Genomic DNA, 22,591 nt, shown 5'->3' with positions numbered 1-22,591 from the left:
TGAGTGAGTGAGTGAGTGAGTGAGTGAGTGAGTGAGTGAGTGAGTGAGTGAGTGAGTGAGTTAGTGAGTTAGTTGTTGTTGTTTATTTATTCCTCCTCAAGAAAGAGAAGATTTACATCAACCCAAAATCAAACACTACAAATCAGAGAAGAAAAATATAATTATTTAAAAATAATTACAATGTTCACGTTTCAAATGAACATGGCGTTGGCTTCGAGACTAGTAGTCAGGGCTACATACGCATAAAGTTTAAAATAATATCTAGAAGTATTTTTTGTCCAGAAATAATATCTGGGTATGTATGTATGGCGACATGATGTTGTTAGATGAATGGAAAGGTCACCATCAATGTCATCACATTTTGAAACATTTTACTTGGCGCGGAAGTGCCAAGGATTTCCATGATTTTGTAGACAGTTGACCTGTGTTTTGGGAAGTTGCGTTAGTAAGAATACAAATGAAATGGCGATAATTGTGTGTGTAACTGAGATAAGAGGAACAATTCATCTCTAGTTGCAAGTCTTTCTCTCCAAACATTGTACTCTTTCTCGTAGATAGCATCTTTTACAATAATTTTCCAAATAGCTTGGGGGGGGGGGGAGATAACCAGTTGTAACTGAAGTATCATTTATCGGTCAGACAAACATAACTTAAATAATTATATTCACTGAAATTGTTAAAACTACCAATAATTAGATATTACAGTCGTCGATATTATATTATCCATAAGCGGCACAAAAACAGGTTGAAATCGTGATCGCCGTCGAGGGCACTGATTTTGGGTGTGGACTAGAAACATCAATTTGATTTGATCTATCGTGTATACTATACAGCTACAAAAATATGTTCACCCACGTGTGATGCAACAGTGTTCACGAGCGATGCGTGCGGTATTACAAGAACGTTATTTTACCTAATACAACATTTTCAAAAAAACACACACCAAAAACACCCGTTCAAGTTGCAGTTAGTGAAGTTAATGTGATGGGGTTTCTGTATACAGTGCTAACGGGGTATATACTGTCTTGTAGCATCTTGGCACGGCCATTGTGACATTGATATATCGCCATACCATTCTGCTTACTACATGCATATAAAGTATGTCAAACATTGGATTAGATTACATGCCCACGCTGTTGCGAAGAGCGGCATACACTTCTCAGGAAAGGCATCAGCATGTCTCGCAAAACAGATATAGCGACTAGAAAAAATAGGCTTGGCGGAACTAATTGTAAACCAAAACAAACGGCATCGTACATGCCGTATCTGAGCGATTTCTACGACAGGTACATCACATCAAGTGAGACTAACTTGATCACTGTGTCAGAGATATATGAAAACTACAAGCGATGGGCCAGACTTTATTCTGATGGTGAACCCAGCGCGTTGGCCTTGACCCGCAGTAGGACTCGGTTTTATAAGGTGAGAGTATTTCAACTTGAAGATTGGACAACATTGGTCGCAATATGTATTTTCTTTTAAAAGATGAAGATATTACATGTAACGTCCATCAACAATTCATAAATGGGAATACAAGATGGTGGACCGATTATGTAATTTCGAGCGTATTGTTACAATACCAGTGTACAGTATCGATAGTGTGTGTGTAGTTGAGAGACTTGCATGCTTTTACAATCCCAAATTATCAAACCCAGCTAGCCTGATCGAGACAGTAACCACGTCACGACAGCTCTCTGGGCTAGTTTTAAAAAGTCACATGTATATACATTGTAATTGAATTTAGCGAGTGTTTTAAATATCGTTATCTAAAATTAAGCATAAAAGTTACCATGGTTACCGACCTTATGTTCATTCGGTTTGAATGTGTCAAGTGGACATCTAATCTGATAAACTAAACTGTCGCCATTCCCGTTCCTAACTTTGTTTTCTATCTGTCACTTCATAATGTACAGTGTTTTGCAGCGCTAGCCAGAGCTCGGCGTCTTATTTATAATACATTTGGGAAAAATTCATACGGCGTATCGTGCACACTTCCAGAGAGGTTATTCAGACATTCCCTGTACCTGTCTCCCGAAGACTTCCCTTTCAACGAAAATGATATCATGGAAAGAGCAACATCGTATCTTGCACAAGACTATGACCAAAGAATACCATCTTTGCCAATCAAAAGGATATTTATCGACAGAACTAAACATTATGGAGCATTTGCAGTACAGCATATCAGAAGGCTACAAATAATATGCGAATATTTTGGTCTAGAGATAAAGGTGGCTGAAGCCGAAAAGAGAGAAGATATGATTGAAAATCAACGACAAGCTACGTTCATATACACATCGGAAAATACATCCATTAGGTTGGTGTTTAATCTCTTGTGTATATATTGAACACATATTGCCTGGCCATGAGAGCTATAGCACCCGTTTATTACACCCAAGGGACTGTGAGTTACCAGAATCACGTGCTATTTCCCGAGTCCAAAGGCCGAGGGAAATAGCATGTGATTGTGGTAACTCACAGTCACGAGGGGGTAATGAACGGGTGCTATAGCCCGAATATAGGCCAGACAATATGTCTTTTATAATATACCTCATGCTGTGAACTCGCGGTGGCAGACGACATCGTCAGAAGCCGCCATTTTGACCTGCTGTGAACGCGCGGTGGTCACGTGACCATGTAAAAGTTGATGGAACTATTTCCCTAGGGAAGTAGTCATTCTATTTTCCTATCACGTGACTGATTCTAGCGAATCGTGGCACAGCACTATCACTAGGTATATTATAAATGTGTACTATAACTCTAGTAATATGAATAAATGCCACAGATACAATTGTTAATGCGCATGCCAATAATATATCGAAGTTTATATATGCATAATGGCACACTTCACTTGGGAGAACAGTCTTTCATTTTAACCTATGATCAAAAGGTTTGATTGAGGGTACCTAATTACTACTAGCTAGGTTTCTGTAGTGTGGGACCCCGAATCATGCGTGTGTGAATCAGACGACAGCTTCAGATTTTAATGAAATATTGAGTTTTAGAGAAAATATGTACGTGGTATGAATTTAACGGAAAAAATTATCTAAACAACCTAACAGAAGTATTTTTTAAAAAGCATCAATTCTTACAGTTGTTATCAAAGAAGGGTAAAATTACCAATATTCGAATATTTCAAATGATGTTTTTTTTTTCCTTTCACAGATTTAATGGTAATTATGATAGCACAGGTAATTTTCTCGGAATAGAGAAAAATCATGGTGACTGGTTAAACCGTCACTCGTCTCTTTCAAATTGCGAAATTCGGAAGGTGAGGATAGAAGATAAAAATCGTCTCATCGTTGTTGCTAAATATCGAATCCACTCAGGCACGGAACTAACACACAACAATGAAATAATTCAACTTGCACCAAAAGCTTCCCGATTGGTTGAAGAAAACAACGAAGGGCGTGTACGCTGAAGATAATGTGACGTGTCTCTACGTACGTGTCGACGGCATCAGATAGCACTCGTACAGACGATTGACATGAAGGACACGTATCAGTGCAGCTAGAGTGATCGAGTATACTATTCAACACGTGGACATATCCATCATTCTAAACTTAATGTAATGAGCTTCAAAATATTTTTTTTCACAGAAAAAATAATAATTGTAGGCATTTTTATGCGGAAATGTGAATTTAGGATACAAAATCGCAAACAAAATATTCCTGATAATATATGAAAAACGTAGTTATTTATCGTACTTAATTATTTGAAATTTAAGTTTACATTCTAAATATTTCATTCTTAAGATAAAGCCTGATTACTGATAATTATCAATTATGCAAATTTCTCATTCACTCTAAAAGCTACACCAATTGCAAGCTTTAAAGTACATGCGCGCAAAGGTAATTAACTATGCAAATATCTCATTGCTATCAAACTATAACAAACATGTGCACTTTGTTATCATCAGTGAATACACCAAAATACATGAAATCTGAAGATAGCATACATCATAATTGCTGAAAATCATTAACTTATGAAGATGATTCCTTGAACTAAAATTTGTTTCAAGAAACGTCATAGGACATGTGCCTGTTGCTATGGCTGAAATTTGTACCAAATTATTGCTTAAGATATTGGCTAATTACCAAAAATGGTTACTGTATTTATGCAAATTACACACCACAATAAAAAAAACTACATCAAACACGTGTGGTTTGTTATGTGTGATATATGTACCAATATATATGAAATTTAAAACTTGCATTCTTAGGACATGGCCTAATTACCGAAAATCATTAATTATGCAAATTACTCATCAAAACTAATTACTATGCAAACAGGCTTTATATGACATGTGTACTTATGGTTGATGTATGAAACAAATGTTGATTGCCGTTTTGAACTATGCAATCTATTAGATATGGCTTAATTACCAAAAATAATTAATCATGCAAAATACCCATTAAAATAAAATGACGCTCGCTAGTTTTTAAAACATGTGCTTTGTTATGGTTGATATTTGTACTGAAAGTTTCGAAATTTGAAGTGTGAATACTTTACATATATAGCCTAATTATTGAAAATCGCTAATTATGCAAATTACTCATTAATACAAGCTAGTTCAACAAACTTTATATGGAATATATGCACGTTGTAATGGTCAATGTATGTACCAAATAATATTGAACTTGAATGCATTCTAAAGATATAGCCTAATTACTAAAAACATCAATTCTGCAACTATCTTCATAATTTTCATTGGATTTTTACCAACATCTAAAAAGTTCCTGTTGTTACCGTATTGAAGATGTGTAGCAAGTTTAATTAGAATCAATGCAGTAGTTTTTGAGAGTGTCGAGAGATAGACAGACAGACAGACAGACAGACAGACAGACAGACAGACAGACATACATACAGACGCACACATATAGATAGATAGACAGACAGACAGACAGACAGACAGAAGTATGACATCACCTCCCCTTAATGAGGTAAAAACGAAGAAAGCGCCAATATTTCTTACCTATTATTAATGGCTACTTCTATTCCAATCATGGCCAATTCTGGACAATCATCTCCTCCATTCGCAGTTAGATTACTAATCGCTGTTTTAAATTCATCTGGATCAGTGGTGACAAGCACAGGTCCATAACCTAAGTACACGAAAACAATATAACAAAATATTGATGATCAAAATTTCTATCAAAAATCGAAGTTTGCGCCATAATGTCATATTCACTTCTATCCTCAAATTCCTAATTCTTATATAATAGTTCGGGGTAGCCGCGACGACAATACAAGTCCCTACTCTTCTTAGGCCTACGAAAAAATTGTTTGGTTTCGGTTGTACCCGACACCCACCTAGTTTTTCACGTCGACCATACACTTTTTTTACGTATTCAAGAAAACAATAATAAAATCGCGAAAATTATGAAGTCTCACAAGAAATAGTGGATGTGGAAACTGACATCAAGTTAAAAAGACAATATAAAACTGTTCTACCAATATGTAATGGCTGTACATCTGATGAAAAGAAACCAATAACACAGAGACCAAAAGAAAAAAAATTAAAAAGTCTACCTATCCCACCTATTCTAAAATTCGGAACCACACAATTTTTTTTGTTAGGCCTTATCATAACTGTATGTATTTCCTCATAAAATATGAATATTTTCATAACGTTATAGCTTTTGATTTGTTCAACCGAGATATTGCTGTACATGACTGTATACAGGCTCGTGACTAGAAGCGAACTTCAGCAATGTCTCAAGATCGATCATATGTCCCTGGGACATCGGCGGCAACGTTGATGAACAACGAAAACGACACATACGCATGCGCATATTATGTCATAAAATTGAATGTTCAAGGATCATTCTTAGACAGTGTCACATGAGAATGTCCCTGGGTCATTTATGACAAAAGTGAATATTCCAGGGTCATTTTCAGGTTAAAATTGAATGTGTTAGCATCATTGTCAGACACTACCAAAGTAGAATGGTATTGCGCCCCCACGCGTTGCATGTACTATACCTGGATCACTGAAAGGGGAGAGAACGTAGGTGGCAGGCTCATTCACAGTACCCGCTCTGTCGTCAATGAGGCGTGTGCATTCTGCTTTGGCAGCCTCAATATCATCGCTCATACTTCCTGTCACGTCCATCACAATGCTCAGAGATTTAGAACTGCTCTGGGGTAATGGTAAATTGAAAAACTTAAAAAATACTTCGTCGCCAACCAGATCTCGAAGCCCATCATGACCATTAGCTAAATAAAAATAAACAAGAACAAAAACGTGTTCAATTTTACCAAATCATGAAAATAATAAAATATTTGCTGCTGTTTAAGATAGGTTTCATCTTTTAGAGTTAAAACCACCATAACTATTGTATCGTTAATTCATCTGTATGATATATCATACACAAAATAGCTACAACTTAACGTACTTATGTTTGCCTTCAAAATAGAAGTCCAAATTATAAAATTTACCAAACAATGTACTGTCCTTTTGTTCAAGAGATCTCCAACCAATTATCAGGTAAGGTCAGGCAGAACGTGATTTTCGATTATGTATTTATTTTTTAAACAGAGAACAAATTGAAATTAGCTGGTACATGTATCCATACAGCTCACAATAGCCACCAAACATTGTGTTAACTCGATGGGAACAATACCATATTAATAGTTTCCTTGATAGCAAGACGATGCATCAAATTTCTTTAAATTTTCTTTAGACCAGGTAAAGGGCTTCATATATCGGGTGATTCGAACTACTTAGATTTTCAAAGAAACTAGTCACTGCTGTAACTGAAGTATTTGACAACCAATAATGTATCCCTTGAACATTGACTTGTTAAATTACCAACACTTTGACGTTAATTAAAGGTCGATTTTCTTAATAAGTAGACTAAGTAATGTGTTGAAATCGCGATTGGATTGGAGGCACTGATTTTAGGTGCGGACCAATTAAATTAGCTGTCAAAATGTTAATTCAGTGTTTTGACATGTACAGGGTTTAGCAGTCCTCTACCGGAGCTAATATTAAAGTTTGGTGAGCGGGAGATAACCAACCCCTGTTGTCTGTGTTGCTGGAAATGCTTATCTTATAGTCTAGTTCATAGGAAGATAGAGTGGTGTAAAATTCATTTTTTTTTAAATGTTTACCGTTATGCCCTCCTTCCTTAAAAATTATTACTGTGCACTCACTACTACATCCATGGTGCAGTTATGTAGTATGAATTATTTTTGGATACTCAAACTATTTTTCTCCGTAATAATTAGTTCTCGTAATTTTGGCATTCTATAATTTTGGTCCGGGCCGAACTCATCTTCATCTTCAGACCATGGCGGTACAAGGGGGAATCATACATCCACGTTCAGACCATAGTTTTACTTGAACTATAAAGGTCAAACCAATTCACACACCTTCTAAATCCATGTTTGTTTTACACTATCCATTACCACAGACATTTACATATGGTTCTTACCGGGGGTCAAAAAGAAGTTTTCAGTGGCCTCCATTGCTGCTGTTGAGGCGTCATCATGCAATGAATTATGTGGGGAGTAGGTTAGATCATGCGATTCCTTGTTTATTCCTCCAGTTGCAGATCTTCTCCTTGAGCTATCATCTATACCTCCATGTGAACATTTACCTTAAAAAGTACAAATGTTGCGATGTTGTGATACGGACAGACATCATGTTATACATACATAGTATTACATCTTAGTATTACATACATACATACATACATACATACATACATACATACATACATACATACATACATACATACAATGTACATACATACATACATACATACACACACACACACACACACACACACACATACATACATACATACATACATACATACATACATACATACCTGATCGTTTGCTTTTGCCTTGTCCGGATTTATATCCACTGGTTAAAATGTCAGCTGCGACGATAATATTTCCATCACAGTCGCCCTGTACGCTATGGAAGAGGAAATAAAACAAATTATGTAAATATATTGGGTGTCACTAAACGGTAGGACTTAGCTCTCAAGATTTCATTTTTTTCATTTCGACAACAAATAGGGAAAGCATATCAAGTTAAATGACTCTATTTCGTTTTCTTGCTATAATAGTGGGGAGTTGGGGGTGGGGTGGGGTTGGGGTGGGGGTGGGGGTGGTTGGCGAAAAGCAACAATGTCTAAAATAGAAGTTGTAAATACACATTTACCTCCCATGGCCAACTCATGCTAATTACCATCAGCAGTGAAAATTCTCGCGGTGTGTACTCCACCCCTATACCCCTCTTATCTGTTTTGTTGAAGGACAGTCGGTCAGTCCGGACAGACACACAAAAACACACGCACACACACACACACATACACACACACACACGCAAACACACACATACACACACACACACACGCACGCACGCACGCACACACACACATACACATACATACATACATACATACATACATACATACATACATACATACATACATACATACATACACACACACACACACACACACACACACACACACACACACACACACACATACATACCTGTCAACACAACTTTTGCATGTAGCGTCTTTTTTTCCGGCATTGGGTAGAATGCCGACCCCTCTCACACCTATGAAGTAAATAATCCAATAAAAATAATATTGTTCAATTGAATAGTTTCTATAATGATGACAGTAGCCTGATCAATACGCTGTCGAGTTACATAGTTAGCTGTCATATATCTATACATACCAACGAGGGCTATGAGATACGGCTTGCTACCGTTGCAACATAATAGCGCATGCGCAGACAAAGTGAAACGTGAATCGGGAACGATGTTATTCAGGCAGTTTTATAACAGAGTGAATTAGTACTTTCATATTAACATATATTCAAATTTATGACGAGACCGTCACAAAACGATATTGGGACTCGACAAAAGTCAGCATAATACATGTAAAGCTCGAATTCCTTGTTTTCAATTTAAGAACATACTAGTATATGAATCATTTTATGCGATTTAATTTTGTAACAAATTAATGCGCAGATTTGCAAAACCAAAAAATAGAAAAAATAGTTAAACAAAATAAATTAAACGATTACAAAGACAAATTTGTGTGGGTAAATGCATGGCAGCGGAAAGTTACCTAGATCCTCGTAGGCTGTGCCACCTTTCATCTCCACCCAGTTGGTGTTGCTATAGAAATCTTGCAAGGAGTGTAAATAGTCGCCAGTTAGATACCGCGTGGCCGCGTAGTCTGGGCCCGACTCTTTTAATTGTCGTATGACAGCTTTCCTCGTGTCCTGAAGGCGTCGATTGCCTATTCAAGAGAAAGCAGATACACACCATTACACAGGCGGAACATTGAACACACAGAAAGGTAAACAGTAGAGTCAATGAAATCGTCTTTGTTAGACAAGTAAATGGTGGGTCAGCCCTCTTTTATGTCATTGGCATTATTACTTTGTACTGTAGTTCCAGTCATTTATGCCCCACTAACCCCTATGGTTTGTCAGCACATAAAAGAAATGTTCGAGTTATCCCGATTCACAGACATATGACCCCACAAAGTAAATAATGACGTGCACACATAAATTAATAAACAAGCCTATCAATCCACACACACATACACACACACACACACACACACACATACATACATGTACATACACACACATATACATACACACAAGCATGCACGCGCACGCGCGCTCACTCGCTCGCACTTACATACACACGCGAGCGCACACACACACGCACACACACACATACATACATACATACATACATACATACATACATACATACATACATACATACATACATACATACATACATACACACATGGAAAAGAAAATTTACATTGGAATATCATAGTCTAAAAGACAGCGTATATAAAATTCAAGAAAATACTGAAACGTTATACTATATATTCACTTCTCCTCTTCATATATACAATTCTCTATTCCCATTATAGAACAACAAAATTAATATATTCATACAGGAATATTATAAAATTATAGCCAATACCTCCTTTGAATTGTTCGGCATTGAAGTGAACTACTGGGTTATCTGACAAATACGAGTCAGCATCTGTGCTTGCCGCTGTAATATCACTGATAGCTTCTTCAAATGGAACAGCTGAAACTTGGCCGACTACAAATATACAATTATTAAACGTGCATTAGCTGCAAGCGCAAGTGGGATATATATTTCATCAAATAAGTAAGGGATGTATTCACTGCAAAACAAATCTCTTATTTATAAAAAAAGAAAGAAAGAAAGAGACACTGTATCTGTTAATTAGTGGTCAATATTTTCTGTAGGTAGTGTAAGTTGACAAGTTTCCATCTTGAGCGGAATCTTGGTTTTGAATCTGTCACCATGTTAAAACTGTACAGGTGTAACTGGAGTATCATTTTTCGATCAGATAGCAACAATGTATTCACTGAAAATTGTTAGAATGGCAATCATTAGACGTTGTACATGACAACCAGTGGTCGATATTATCCAGAACCTGTACAGAAATAGCCTGAGATCGTGTTCACCGTTGAGGGCGCTGATTTTTGGGTGCGAACCCCCCAAAATCAAATTGCTTGATCTTATTATTGTGTACGCTGATACAAAAGGCATGGTTATGCAAAAATCATCATATAAATGAACTAGTGTAATCAATGTCAATAGATATCTGAACACAAGACAATGAAAATATATGTTATTCCAAAATAAGAAAGGGAACTTTTGGACGTGAATGACCAAGGGATTCACCTGTCTAAATGAAATTGCTACAGTGCAAATGAATGAGAGACATATATGTTTGCGTGCATCCACGGACGCAGGTAGGTGCAGAGAGAGAGAAGAGAGAGAGAGAGAGAGAGAGAGAGAGAGAGAGAGAGAGAGAGAGAGAGAGAGAGAGAGAGAGAGAGAGAGAGACAGACAGACAGACAGACAGACAGACAGACAGACAGACAGACAGACAGACAGACAGACAGACAGACAGACAGACAGACAGACAGAGGGGAGGGAAGGAAGGGGGCGGGGGAGACAGACAGACAGACAGACAGACAGACAGACAGACAGACAGACAGACAGACAGACAGACAGACAGACAGACAGACAGACAGACAGGTGATCACTCAGAAAAGGTAGTAACTCATTTGAAAACTGTAGTGTTAACAAACTAGAAGCTAGCTCTAGCTACAACTCTGGAGTGAAAGAGTGTGTTAAAGGTGCAGGTGCGAGATCGAACAGAAACGTGACCGGTGGTCACGACACATGTATTGAAGTGACATGAAGCGTATCCACACCTCACCTGTCATATTCAGATTGTTAGATAGTCTGTTTCGGAAACCTATCTAGGCTGGGAGAGATATATAATTTTCTCGGTTTCACAGCTTTGTTATCTGACCACCTACTTCTCTTTTTGCGATCACAAAGAAATATTTCGAAGTAGGGAAAACACTCTCCGGGGAAAAAAGAATGTGGTTACTATAGAAACCCACGATTACAAACAAATTCATTGACAGGTGACGTAGCTCATGCGTATAGCTTTCGTACACCATTACAAAAGTTGCGCGAAATATAATTTCCAAGTTACAGTCTGAGGTACGTAAGACTGGCTAATTTGAAATAAATAGACACTCTTTTCAATTAGTGTGGCCCCGCCCAGGTTACCAATAGAAACGAGTCGAGTGACGTGTAATGATACACGTTTCATAAGATTGTATGGTTTGGCTACCCTAATGTCTACCATGGTGTTCATGGGCGGAGTTTGTGGTTACTGATTGCAAGCAAAACATATCAGATATAGTTAGACAACGACGTGTCTGGAGTAGATTGTCTATTCGATTATATTTGACCTGGGACCATTTCTTTTGTACGGTGTTTGCTAGTTTGGAGAGCCTCTAGTTTTAGTTACAGTATACACAGTCTCTCCGTCGTTGGCAGCAATAATACCTACCGGGCGATCTTTTCGTGTTCGATCGTCTTATTCGCAAGGTTCGTCATCGCTTTGCGTCGGCGACAGTGACACGGTATTACAATAAACTTTGTTCTAGCGACAGAAAGAACGTTTAATACAATACCCTAGGATTTCTAGGGTTCATCGCTGAACCCAATTGATCAATAATGGAGTTTTATAGTGATCAATGTTAAATCATCAAAATCACACTCCGAAAATAGAACGTCTGAATACGTATATACGTTAGATCGTGTGGTATTTATGCACTCTTATCTGCTCCCTACATTGACTACCAGACAGAAAAATGAACTTTAAGAAAGGTGCAAACTGGGTCCCTTTGGGACATCTGTATGCATTGTGTAGTATTATTTGGGTGACGATGAATTCAGCATGTTTTTTTTGCCGGCAGAAAGGGCTCTTCTCAATTATAGTATATATAGGAAAATGACATTACAAATTGACGCTGAGCTATGATCTATGCAAGGCTAATAAAATTTACATTCGTCTATGCCCTTTGTGTTGTTGATTCAGTTTCAGTGTGAGGCCTAAACAAAATTGTTTGGTTCCAGTTACCCTGGCGACCCCACCCAGTTTTTCGCTGCCCAACCTAAACTTTTTTTTTCCGAATTTGAGAAAAATATTATAAAATCGCGAAAATTGTGTGAAGTCTCGCAAGAAATAGCGGATGCGGATACTGACATCAACTTAAAAAGACAATATAAAACTGTTCTACCAATCTGTAATGGCTGCACATCTCATGAGAAGAAACCAATAACACAGAGATCATATTGAAAACAACATAACTACCTGAACTAGACATTCACATATGAAAAACATATATTGTATAAAAATATACAATACAAATCTACCTACCCCTCCTATTCAAAAATTAAGCCTAATCGGAGCCACACAATTTTTTTATTAGGCCTGATGCTCATAATTAAAAATTAAAAGTTGGACTAGTCGCATTAATTAGGCGGTGAAGACAGGGTCGACCGTCCAGAGATTTTTCTTTTAAATAAATGTATGCTTTGGTCTGTTCATGGCCGCTTTTTGAAACCATGCTAAGGTAGTGTCCAAATGCAATATAAACTTTTCTTTCAAGGACAGAAAATACGAAACTTTCAGAACCCCATTTTATAAGACAAAAGCAAATTACAGTAACTTTATCTACTTGGATATATGGAAGCATTATTAGGGTTGCTCGATCACACAGTTCGCCCAAACTCAATCTGGGTCCGCTAACAGTTCCAATCTTTCCTGTTCTAATGAGGGTGTCGTGGCGGTGGGGGGGGGGGGGGTTGATGCCTAAGTATAAGAATTTAGTTTTTTTATCCACATTGAACTACTGATCTCACCCTAAAGAGATATATTTGATTGGAAAGTAAAAAAAATATCACTTCTGCTACAAGGAAATAACATGATAAGTTGTATTTCCGCAAGGGTTGATTGACGAAAGAATTGTGGACAATCTCCAGTCTAAATGCATAGAGGAGAATCCGTACATTGTATTGGCTCAGCATAAAACTACTTTTACTTCATAATCATGGAATGATTTCTTACCTCCATAATAAGCATCGATTAGACTGGTTGATGTTAGCGGAGTGAGGTTCTGCAGATCTCCCGGTGAAATCGTGTGTCCTGTTCGAGGTTTCGTTTCGAGAAATCTCGCTACCACCCTCAGTAAAGCTTCTCGTATCATCGTGGCATGTGTATAGTCACTGGCGGTACCACTACCAGGACTAACGACGGCGTAGAAAGCATCTACGTTGATCGGCAACGAAGTCAGAAATATCACAACTGCAATCGTGCTCAAAGAACGAATTCTCTTTGTTATCGCCATGCCTAAGTTGCATCGAGATTAAGTTTTTAGCCTCGTGTATGGTTTTAAATAGTTTTTTTGCAACTAAGTTATTTTAATATTGTTGTCAGGATACAGATTGTTATGCCATAATACTCTAGGCTAAATTTAGGGTTGTGAGTCATCTGTTCATAAATCAAAAGTTACCTTCCAAAGACCTTGTCAGCGAAGACACAGTTACAATCATAAGTTGGCTGACAGATTGATTAGTGCGAACCAGTTGATTAGTCAGGCGACAACATTTCGTATAGTTCTAATCTCAGAAGTAAGACGGTATACGGTCAACATTTATAAATAATTTGTTGTGGCAACCGTTACCATAACTTTGTTATTAAACAAAACACTTTTAAAGTGTACGTTACCATAGAGGGTACACCTTTGAAAATGTTAACTAGCCTAGTTGGACACTTCATTCAACCAAATCTGTATAAATCTACTCTGGTAACAACTTTCTCCTGCAAAAGTGTCATTTATTGAGAAACTGAGGGTTAAAACAGTAATATAAAAATCACCATGCAAATTTACTAAAACCCAACTGCTGGTCTCTTTCTAGTGAGGCCATTAGTATAACAAAAATAGTCAAAATAATTTTACTTGTATATCTAACTGCATACCGAGTTTGCAAAGATCACAGCTCCTCAACAGCCAGCTACCTTCCAGAAACGATGGAGGCCCAATGTAAGCTCAAATATATTGTCTTCAAAGAATGTTGAAACTATTGGAGACTCATTGGAAACTCGCTTAAAAATATCCGGTGCTCAAATCACGTGGGCGTCAACGTAAAATTGGATATTTATATTACTACACATAAAATGCATTCATCAAATCGACCAAGGTAAACAGAACTTGTCAATGGACGACACAACCATGACAGACACTCCATGATTGACAGAGAGACAGACAGAGAGACAGACAGACAGAGAGACAGAGAGACAGACAGACAGACAGACAGAGAGACAGACAGACAGACAGACATAGACAGACAGACAGACAGAGCGACAGACAGACAGACAGACAGGCAGGCAGGCAAGGAGGAATGGAGGTAGGCAGGCAGACATGCATACATACATACATACATACATACATACATACATACATACATACATACATACATACATACATACATACATACTCGTATATACATGTAGGCACACATACATATATAAGCACACCACGTACACACACACATAGCAACATAAGGGCGCCTTTAGTAATTATAAGGGGGCGGAGGAATTAAGGGGTCACTTTTTTACATTTTTTTTCTCAGGGGAGGGCCATATTTTACAAAATGGGATTAAAGGGAAGGTCGCATTCTACTTTGACTCGATATATTGTCTTATTTTGCATTTTGGGTGAATTTGGCATCACACTGATGCCACGTCGGTTAGGAATAGGGACATGGATAGGGTTAGGGTTAGGTACCGTTACAGTAATATCAAAACATATGTCAATCAAATTGCTGCTGACTACCATGTAGTGAATTAGTTGTCAGGTATGATGTGAGGAGAGAAGTCACAGTGAGTGTCACAAGAATAAAACGTAAACAGTTAGGTAAGATACTAGGGATAATGTTATGGGGGTGTTGCATTGACCACGGTCCCGACAATGTGTCGAGAGTGAGCCCATCTAGAATTTGAGAGCTAATGTTCTAGCCTTCCGTTCTTGCAACGGGGTGGCAGCGGTGGCATGAAGTCCTTTATACCACTGATTCTATGATTAGGGTCCTCTTCCTGTACGGCAGTATTTAAACCAAGTTTTTGAAATATTGTGACATGGGAAGGGTCTTGGTTTACAGAAAGGACATTAGGGAGGATCACTTTTTAGCACCGCAGAATCGGTACAGGGTCATATTTTACGTAACAGCCCGGGCCTGATTTCCGTTGGCCCCTCTTGTGAAAATGAAAGCTCCCAAATCGTTCTTTTCAAGGTTATTTAGCCGTTTGATCGTAGATTCAGTAATCCATTGTTTAAATGGTGCGGAAGTAGGTCATACAGTAACTATTTTGATATTGTTTGTTTTGGTAACAGCTGTCATAGGCAATAGGGCACGGGAGAGAGAGAGAGAGAGAGAGAGAGAGAGAGAGAGAGAGAGAGAGTGAGAGAGAGAGAGAGAGAGAGAGAGAGAAGAGAGAGAGAGAGAGAGAGAGAGAGAGAGAGAGAGAGGGAGGGAGGGAGGGAGACAGACAGACAGACAGACAGACAGACAGACAGACAGACAGACAGACAGACAGACAGACAGACAGACAGAGACAGAGAGAGTAGGACTTAGCTATCAACGTAGCCTGTCCGTTTGCACACTCTCTGGAGGTATTCAAATAATGAATTGTCTTCCAATTTTCATAACAATAACAGTGTTGTCATAGAAATATTCTGTGTATGCACTAACATGACAATCACACAGTGCACTGACACACAAACTTTTACTAGTAGTTGTTAGAAAACAAAATGAAATAGTTTCGAAGATCTTATCTATAGAACTGACCATTACTACTTTGAAGTATCTCACAGTGTGAACTCAAAAACACAGAGACAGTTATACTAATAGAAGTAGGTTAGTTTCATCGAGCAATCATAATAAGGACAGCTGTGAATGTTCAACCTATATAAACAAAGTAAATGATCTAGTTGGTCGTTTGTGGTGGTCTAATAGCAAAATCTACTCAGTTCATATACGTACTTTCGCCACTGTTTTCACGGATCACTATGTACAGGTGTCATTGTGACAATTGATTTATGATGTCTATGACTCCTTGATTCTTTTCAATGTATTTAACAACGACTTTAGTGACCTCATTATTTGGCATGAATATTAAGTACTTGACGATTATAGTTACACCACAACAAACACTTTGACCGACAAACACTGATGTCGCCTAGCGATTTGGAATAAAAGCAAAGAATTTGGTTCTGTTTCTCTATACAGTACCAATGAATTCCTTTCTCAAACTTGGGGGATTATCAAAAATAGACACATAGTCACAGACACACTCATTGTGCCACAAAGGCAAATGTACGTACGTACGTACGTACGTGCGTGCGTGCGTGCGTGCGTGCGTGCGTTCATACATACGATCGTACGTTCGTACGTAGGTTTGTACATACATACATACATACATACATACATACATACATACATACATACATACATACATACATACATACGTACGTACGTACGTACGTACGTACGTACGTACGTACGTACGGACATACATACATACATACATACATACATACATACACTTTAACATCTGTGTTCATAAGTAATCGTTTCAAAATCTACCTATATCTTCCCACCACCTGAAGAAACCACAGCGATATCCTGAAGTGTCTACAAATTCATTAACGATATTTTGGCACATACTGACAAATGAATAATTGTCAATGTACGATGTATCCTTTCTACGTCGTTGCTCAATGACCTCAATAGCTCTTGTGACCATAGATGACAGCTATCGAAGTCACAGATCAGCAATGTAGAAGACTATGTAAGATGCGTCTGTTTGTAAATTTATAGACACATTCAGAATTCTTGTCGTCAGAGAAATAATGTGTACAGATGCTTCTTTATATTTCTACATTGTTCATTCGTAGTATGGCATGACAGTTACTATTCTTCTTGGAGATTTCTTAGTTTTGACATGACATAGTTTATATGCTATCACCATGACGATAATCACCAGGACAAGAGTGGGCGTTACAACGCCATACAGATACCAATATGGCGGCAATTCGTTTGATCCAGCTGCAGATTCGTCCTAAAACAAGCAAATAATTGCAAAAGAAAATATTATAAGAAAAAGAGAGTGAGCTAGATTATGAATTATGCATTCCTCACAAAATACGACATATGAAATGTTGAAATGGTATAATATGAACTTAATTTCATTGTGAAATGTTTAGCATAAAAATCAATTTATATTATTTTGTATAACTAGATATAATTTATCTTTTATGAAGATTATTGAGGCTATTGACAATTGTGATGCAAATGTTGATGAAATGCATATCGTAATTCCTTAACTATTACAGGCTACATATCTGTTGAATTATATTATGTCGGATAATTACCTCATCGTCAATAATTCTGTAGTACTCGAGGAAGTCCATTACAATCATCTTAAATTCGATGGTATTCGAGGAACCGGATTCACCATTTACAACCAGTTCAGCAATCCTGAAATACAGATATGGACGAATTAGTCTAATTCAATGAGTAAAGGGCGAGATCAATACTTCAATGTAGGATAGAAAAATTAAATTATCTTATTTTGGGTATGTGTTTGTGTTTGTGTTTGTGTTTGTGTATGTGTTTGTGTCTGTGTCTGTGTTTGTTTCTGTGTCTGTGTCTGTGTCTGTGTCTGTGTCTGTGTTTGTGTTTGTGTTTGTGTTTGTGTTTGTGTATGTGTTTGTGTCTGTGTCTGTGTCTGTGTCTGTGTCTGTGTTTGTGTTTGTGTTTGTGTTTGTGTTTGTGTTTGAGCCATTTCAGTTCTCTTCCTACAAAAACGATTTTACTTTTGATGGATCTGTTTTGTACCCCTAAATATAAATATTTTTAAAAGATGTAGTCAAACTGAGCGATATGTCAACAAACGAACTATTTTTTACTCACTACATACTGGCTTTGTATTCATAATACTACATACAACTGATTTGAAATTGATTGTGCTAACTGAATCATTTTCAATTTTGGCCAATTTAGTTAGCAGGGGTGGGATGGGGTTGGGTGGGTATGAGGCCTAATAACTAACAGAATTTACTTAGTTAGACCCCTAATACAAACGTACATAGATGAATGAAAATTACCAATGGGAAAAACACAGTGTTGTGGACGAATACATATGCAGTGATAAATGATTATGATGGAATTGGCTTATGGTAAAGGTCCACACAACTGTTATTTTATCTTCTGGAGGTTAATTTATTCTTGGTACCTGACACAGAATTGTGTCATCTAGACACGTCATAAATATAACGAACATTCAATTTCTTGGTAGACAACATGACTTCCGTTCCACTTGGTACAAATGCATTACGACAGGCGAATGTGAGGATAAATCAACTTCCGTGTTGCATTTTGATCCTCTAGCATGGTAAAATGTTATTGCAAATACTGAGAATTACTTACATTATTAATGATATTATCACTAAGTATATAATCTGTAGAATTATATAAAGTATTGTCCATAAATTGCTCTGACAAAAGCATTTCCAAGTATTCAACTAGAGTAAATGTACTCAGAGTAAGGCTTAAAGTGTCCATCTAGTGTCCAACTAGGGACAATCTTACTCAGAATGAGGCTTTGGGAAAGGAATGTAAGCCCTCTCAGAATGAGGCCGAGGGCAAGAACTCACTTTACCCATGAAGCCCATAAGCCACAATGGCAGAACAAAGTCAAGCTGAAATTGATGGGGTTTTCAACTTTTCAAACTTCTGAAACTTAGGAACGTGCAAATTATTTTGAGAAAAAAGAAGTTGATAAAGGTCAGTAATACATATATAAAAAGATATAAATATAGCACTGTTTGACTTTTCCTTTAAAAATAGGATGAATATATTGAGCCTTTATACAACTTAGATAAAGCTATTCATTTGAAATACATTGGAATGCATGTCAAAAAATATGTGTCAATACTTATTCAGAATTGTACTCACCTATAATAAATAAAATAAAATAAATAAAAAGGTTATATTATTTAATATTCATCATTTTCCATAATGATGATTGTAACCTTTACCTGATTTTAGGATATGTGTATGTGTATGTATGTATGTATGTGTATGTATGTATGTATGTATGTATGTATGTATGTATGTGTATGTATGTGTATGTATCTATGTATGTATGTATGTATGTATGTATGTATGTATGTATGTGTGTGTGTATGTATGTATGTGCGTGTGCGTGTGCGCGTGTGTGTGTGTGTGCGTGTGTGCATATTATCACCTACTGTATGTAATTAGTTTAGGCAAGATCAGTTAAAAGGTGACAATTTGACTAATAGATTATTTCTGGAAAGATATTAGTTTCAGATATTTCTCTGTGCAGGTGCGTATGTGTATGTGTATTTGTCTGTCTGTCTGTCTGTCTGTCTGTCTGCCTGTCTGTCTGTCTGTCTGTCTGTCTGTCTGTCTGTCTGTCTGTCTGTCTGTCTGTCTGTCTGTCCGTCCGTCCGTCCGTCCGTCCGTCCGTCCGTCCGTCCGTCCGTCCGTCCGTCCGTCTGTCTGTCTGTCTGTTTGTCTGTCTGTCTGTCTCTGTTTTATTTCAATATTGTTGTTTTGATTCTTTTTCCTTTCATGCTTTATTCACATATAAACTTCACATGTTTATTCGTCACTTTTAATTGTCTGGATATTTTCAAATTCATAAAAAACGAAATTTTCGACAATTTGAAAAAAAAAACAAGCACGTGGTTAACCCTACCCCATTGTTCCACCAGTGATGTTTCCGTTGGAGGCAGCTATGATATATCCATTGATGGAAGACATAGCAAGAATTGTTGTTTCATCACTTGGAGAGTGCTCTTTTACAAAATCAATATCAGAGACATGGGTATCCTTGGAAACAATAGAAACAGTATACTTTTCGTTGTCATCACCATGGTTACTTATTGTGAAACTGATCGTGGTCGGAATGCCGGCCGGATCTAAATAATCTGAGGGGTAGAAAACAAATTACAAATGATTTCAAATTTAATCAAGATATCTAAAAAAAATACTTTAAAATAAATTAGGTTTAAAGTGGAACACATCTTCAGGAAATAGAGACATGTTCATAAACTATGGGTTCTGGAGAGTCATTTCATGATTTTACATCACTTACAATTACTTGCGATCCAGAGAAACACCAATATCAAATATTATATTTGTAGGGTATCTTTGCTTATGTAATCATTGGTTGAACACTGAATATTCATGACAGCTGTTTTACATTTCGTGCTCGTGAATATTCAGTGTTCAACCATTGAATACATTATTTTGAACACTACCATGATATAATTGCCCATAATAAAAATATCCTATTAAAGGCACAAAGTCAACTTGGTGTTTCTCAGAACTTGCAAGTAGTTGTATACAATATAAAATCATGAAATGACTCTCCAGAATCCATAGTATATATGATTTTTTATCAAAGGTTTTGTATTGTTTTCTTCATCAAATACACTTTGAAGACAATCTTGTTACCATTACGTATTTAGCATGACGACCTCACTAGGCTAATTTGATTGGTGGACAGCACATTGCGAAATGCGATGGTTTCATGTAACGACGGCTGTTTGTTTTGTATGCAAATTATGACTTCTACCATTAAGTAACTCAACCACACAAAGTAAAGGTTGCATTACAAAATCTTTTATGCAAAAAAGACTTTGAGAGACAGTATTGTTGGAACTGGCCTCTATGTCGATGATTTTGTTAGAAATAAATACTCACGGCTAGCACCGCCATCCATCGCTAAACTCACAGTCTGAACCCTAACTCCAACAGATCGTATCCGTCGAAATACGTTAGAAATCACCTCGACACCCTCCAATTGTAACCTAAAGTCCTGTTTGGGGAGAGAAGGAGAGGTAACTGTGTTTATTGGTCAATTCAAAACATTTAACAGCGTCTTAGCAGATCATCGCCAAACCATTTACAATGTAACAATGTATACTTTATAATATTCCAACTGTATTAACAACAGTACCCTCATGAAATAAACTAACAGTGTGACAATATATCTGCGACGATAACGGTATCATAGGTAAAGAAAATGTACCAATGTTACTGGGATTTTTGCCGAGCCAGACGATGAAATGCAGTAATGTTAGCAATCATTTTACGAAGCAGACGGTTACAAGTAGGAGTTTTGATAGGATGTTTTAAACCAGACGGCACTGCTTTAGGTGTTATTCTTTAGAGTGGTCTGAGTAATTGTAATTATATTATATTACTTGATTACCAAAAGTCATTAATCATTAATCAAGCATAATTATGCAAATAACTCGTACATAGGCATACTTCTAATATCTTACTATAACCCAATCGGCCCTTTCAATTATCATACGGAAGGTTGCCTAGAAATGTTCAGCCTTATTAAAGCAGAGGTTTTCTAGATAATTGTGTCCAGACAGACAGACAGACAGACAGACAGACAGACTTAATCAACTCACGTACACTAGACTATACTAGACATAGACGGTTAAATATTACTTAATCGTTGGAAATCGTTATGAAAGGTGTTATCTACAGTGTCTCATGTTCCTCCTAATGAGAGCAAAATTTCGTATCAATTTTATATTAATGGCGTGTTATGTTATTGATGCATGGAGAAATTGCCAACCATACACTTATTATGATTGCGAGAACACGAACATCCGTACTCTCTCAACGTTATCGACAGATTAATGTTATAATGTGAGGGAGAGAAAAAAATCATACCATTGAATAATATGGAGGGAGGAGGGGCTGAAGTACTGTAAATATATTTGGCAATATTCCTCCATCTTTCTTGAAAGGTCTATCTCATGTGTAGGTTTCAGCTTAAGCAGTAGAAAGCAGTTGACAATATTGTATATTACAAATATAAATTGAGTATCTCCTGTTAGGGAAAAAGGGCAATTCTTCTGTTTTGTTTGCAAGGGTGCATTAACTGTACTAGTGCATTGGAGCACGAAGGAATACAGACAATACTGCCCCCTCTCGAAAGAACCTGGCAACATCGCTAATAATCAAAACTTCTATCAGTGCAAAGAAATGATATTTCTGAAACGCCTCCCTAATGCGTACATATATGTGCATACTAAAATGAATCAAGCCTTGTTAATATGGTAT

At 37.2% G+C, this 22,591-nt stretch overlaps 2 protein-coding genes across 2 annotated transcripts in view; one reads left to right on the top strand and one right to left on the bottom strand.

Moving 5' to 3' along the window:
• LOC144447158 (von Willebrand factor A domain-containing protein 7-like) overlaps positions 1–13,758 on the bottom strand; it is a 16,892-nt gene extending 3,134 nt beyond the window's left edge. Inside the window, exons 1-8 of the mRNA XM_078137062.1 lie at positions 13,479–13,758; positions 9,986–10,111; positions 9,102–9,275; positions 8,515–8,584; positions 7,836–7,927; positions 7,437–7,601; positions 5,983–6,216; positions 4,973–5,102 (exon numbers count right to left, since the gene is read on the bottom strand). Coding sequence (XP_077993188.1) covers positions 4,973–5,102; positions 5,983–6,216; positions 7,437–7,601; positions 7,836–7,927; positions 8,515–8,584; positions 9,102–9,275; positions 9,986–10,111; positions 13,479–13,758 — 1,271 coding nt within the window. The remainder of the gene's footprint in view (positions 1–4,972; positions 5,103–5,982; positions 6,217–7,436; positions 7,602–7,835; positions 7,928–8,514; positions 8,585–9,101; positions 9,276–9,985; positions 10,112–13,478) is intronic.
• LOC144447807 (uncharacterized) lies at positions 1,205–4,122 on the top strand. Its single transcript, XM_078137893.1, has 3 exons — positions 1,205–1,422; positions 1,914–2,314; positions 3,163–4,122. The coding sequence occupies exons 1-3, from the start codon at positions 1,258–1,260 to the stop codon at positions 3,416–3,418; spliced, it is 822 nt and encodes a 273-aa protein (XP_077994019.1). The 5' UTR covers positions 1,205–1,257; the 3' UTR covers positions 3,419–4,122.
• Positions 13,759–22,591: the final 8,833 nt, after the last annotated feature.

Source organism: Glandiceps talaboti, chromosome 16 (genome assembly GCF_964340395.1).
Source record: "Glandiceps talaboti chromosome 16, keGlaTala1.1, whole genome shotgun sequence".
NCBI classification, from domain to species: domain Eukaryota; kingdom Metazoa; phylum Hemichordata; class Enteropneusta; family Spengelidae; genus Glandiceps; species Glandiceps talaboti.
The sequence above is the reverse complement of the archived record's forward strand: the minus strand, read 5'-3'. Positions and strand labels throughout refer to the sequence as shown.

Excerpts from the sequence above, each read along its gene's own strand:
- LOC144447807 (XM_078137893.1), top strand. The coding sequence starts at position 1,258 with ATGCCGTATCTGAGCGATTTCTACGACAGGTACATCACATCAAGTGAG. Across the intron at positions 1,423-1,913 it reads GTAGGACTCGGTTTTATAAG|TGTTTTGCAGCGCTAGCCAG; the intron begins GTGAGAGTATTT and ends CATAATGTACAG. Across the intron at positions 2,315-3,162 it reads TCGGAAAATACATCCATTAG|ATTTAATGGTAATTATGATA; the intron begins GTTGGTGTTTAA and ends TTCCTTTCACAG.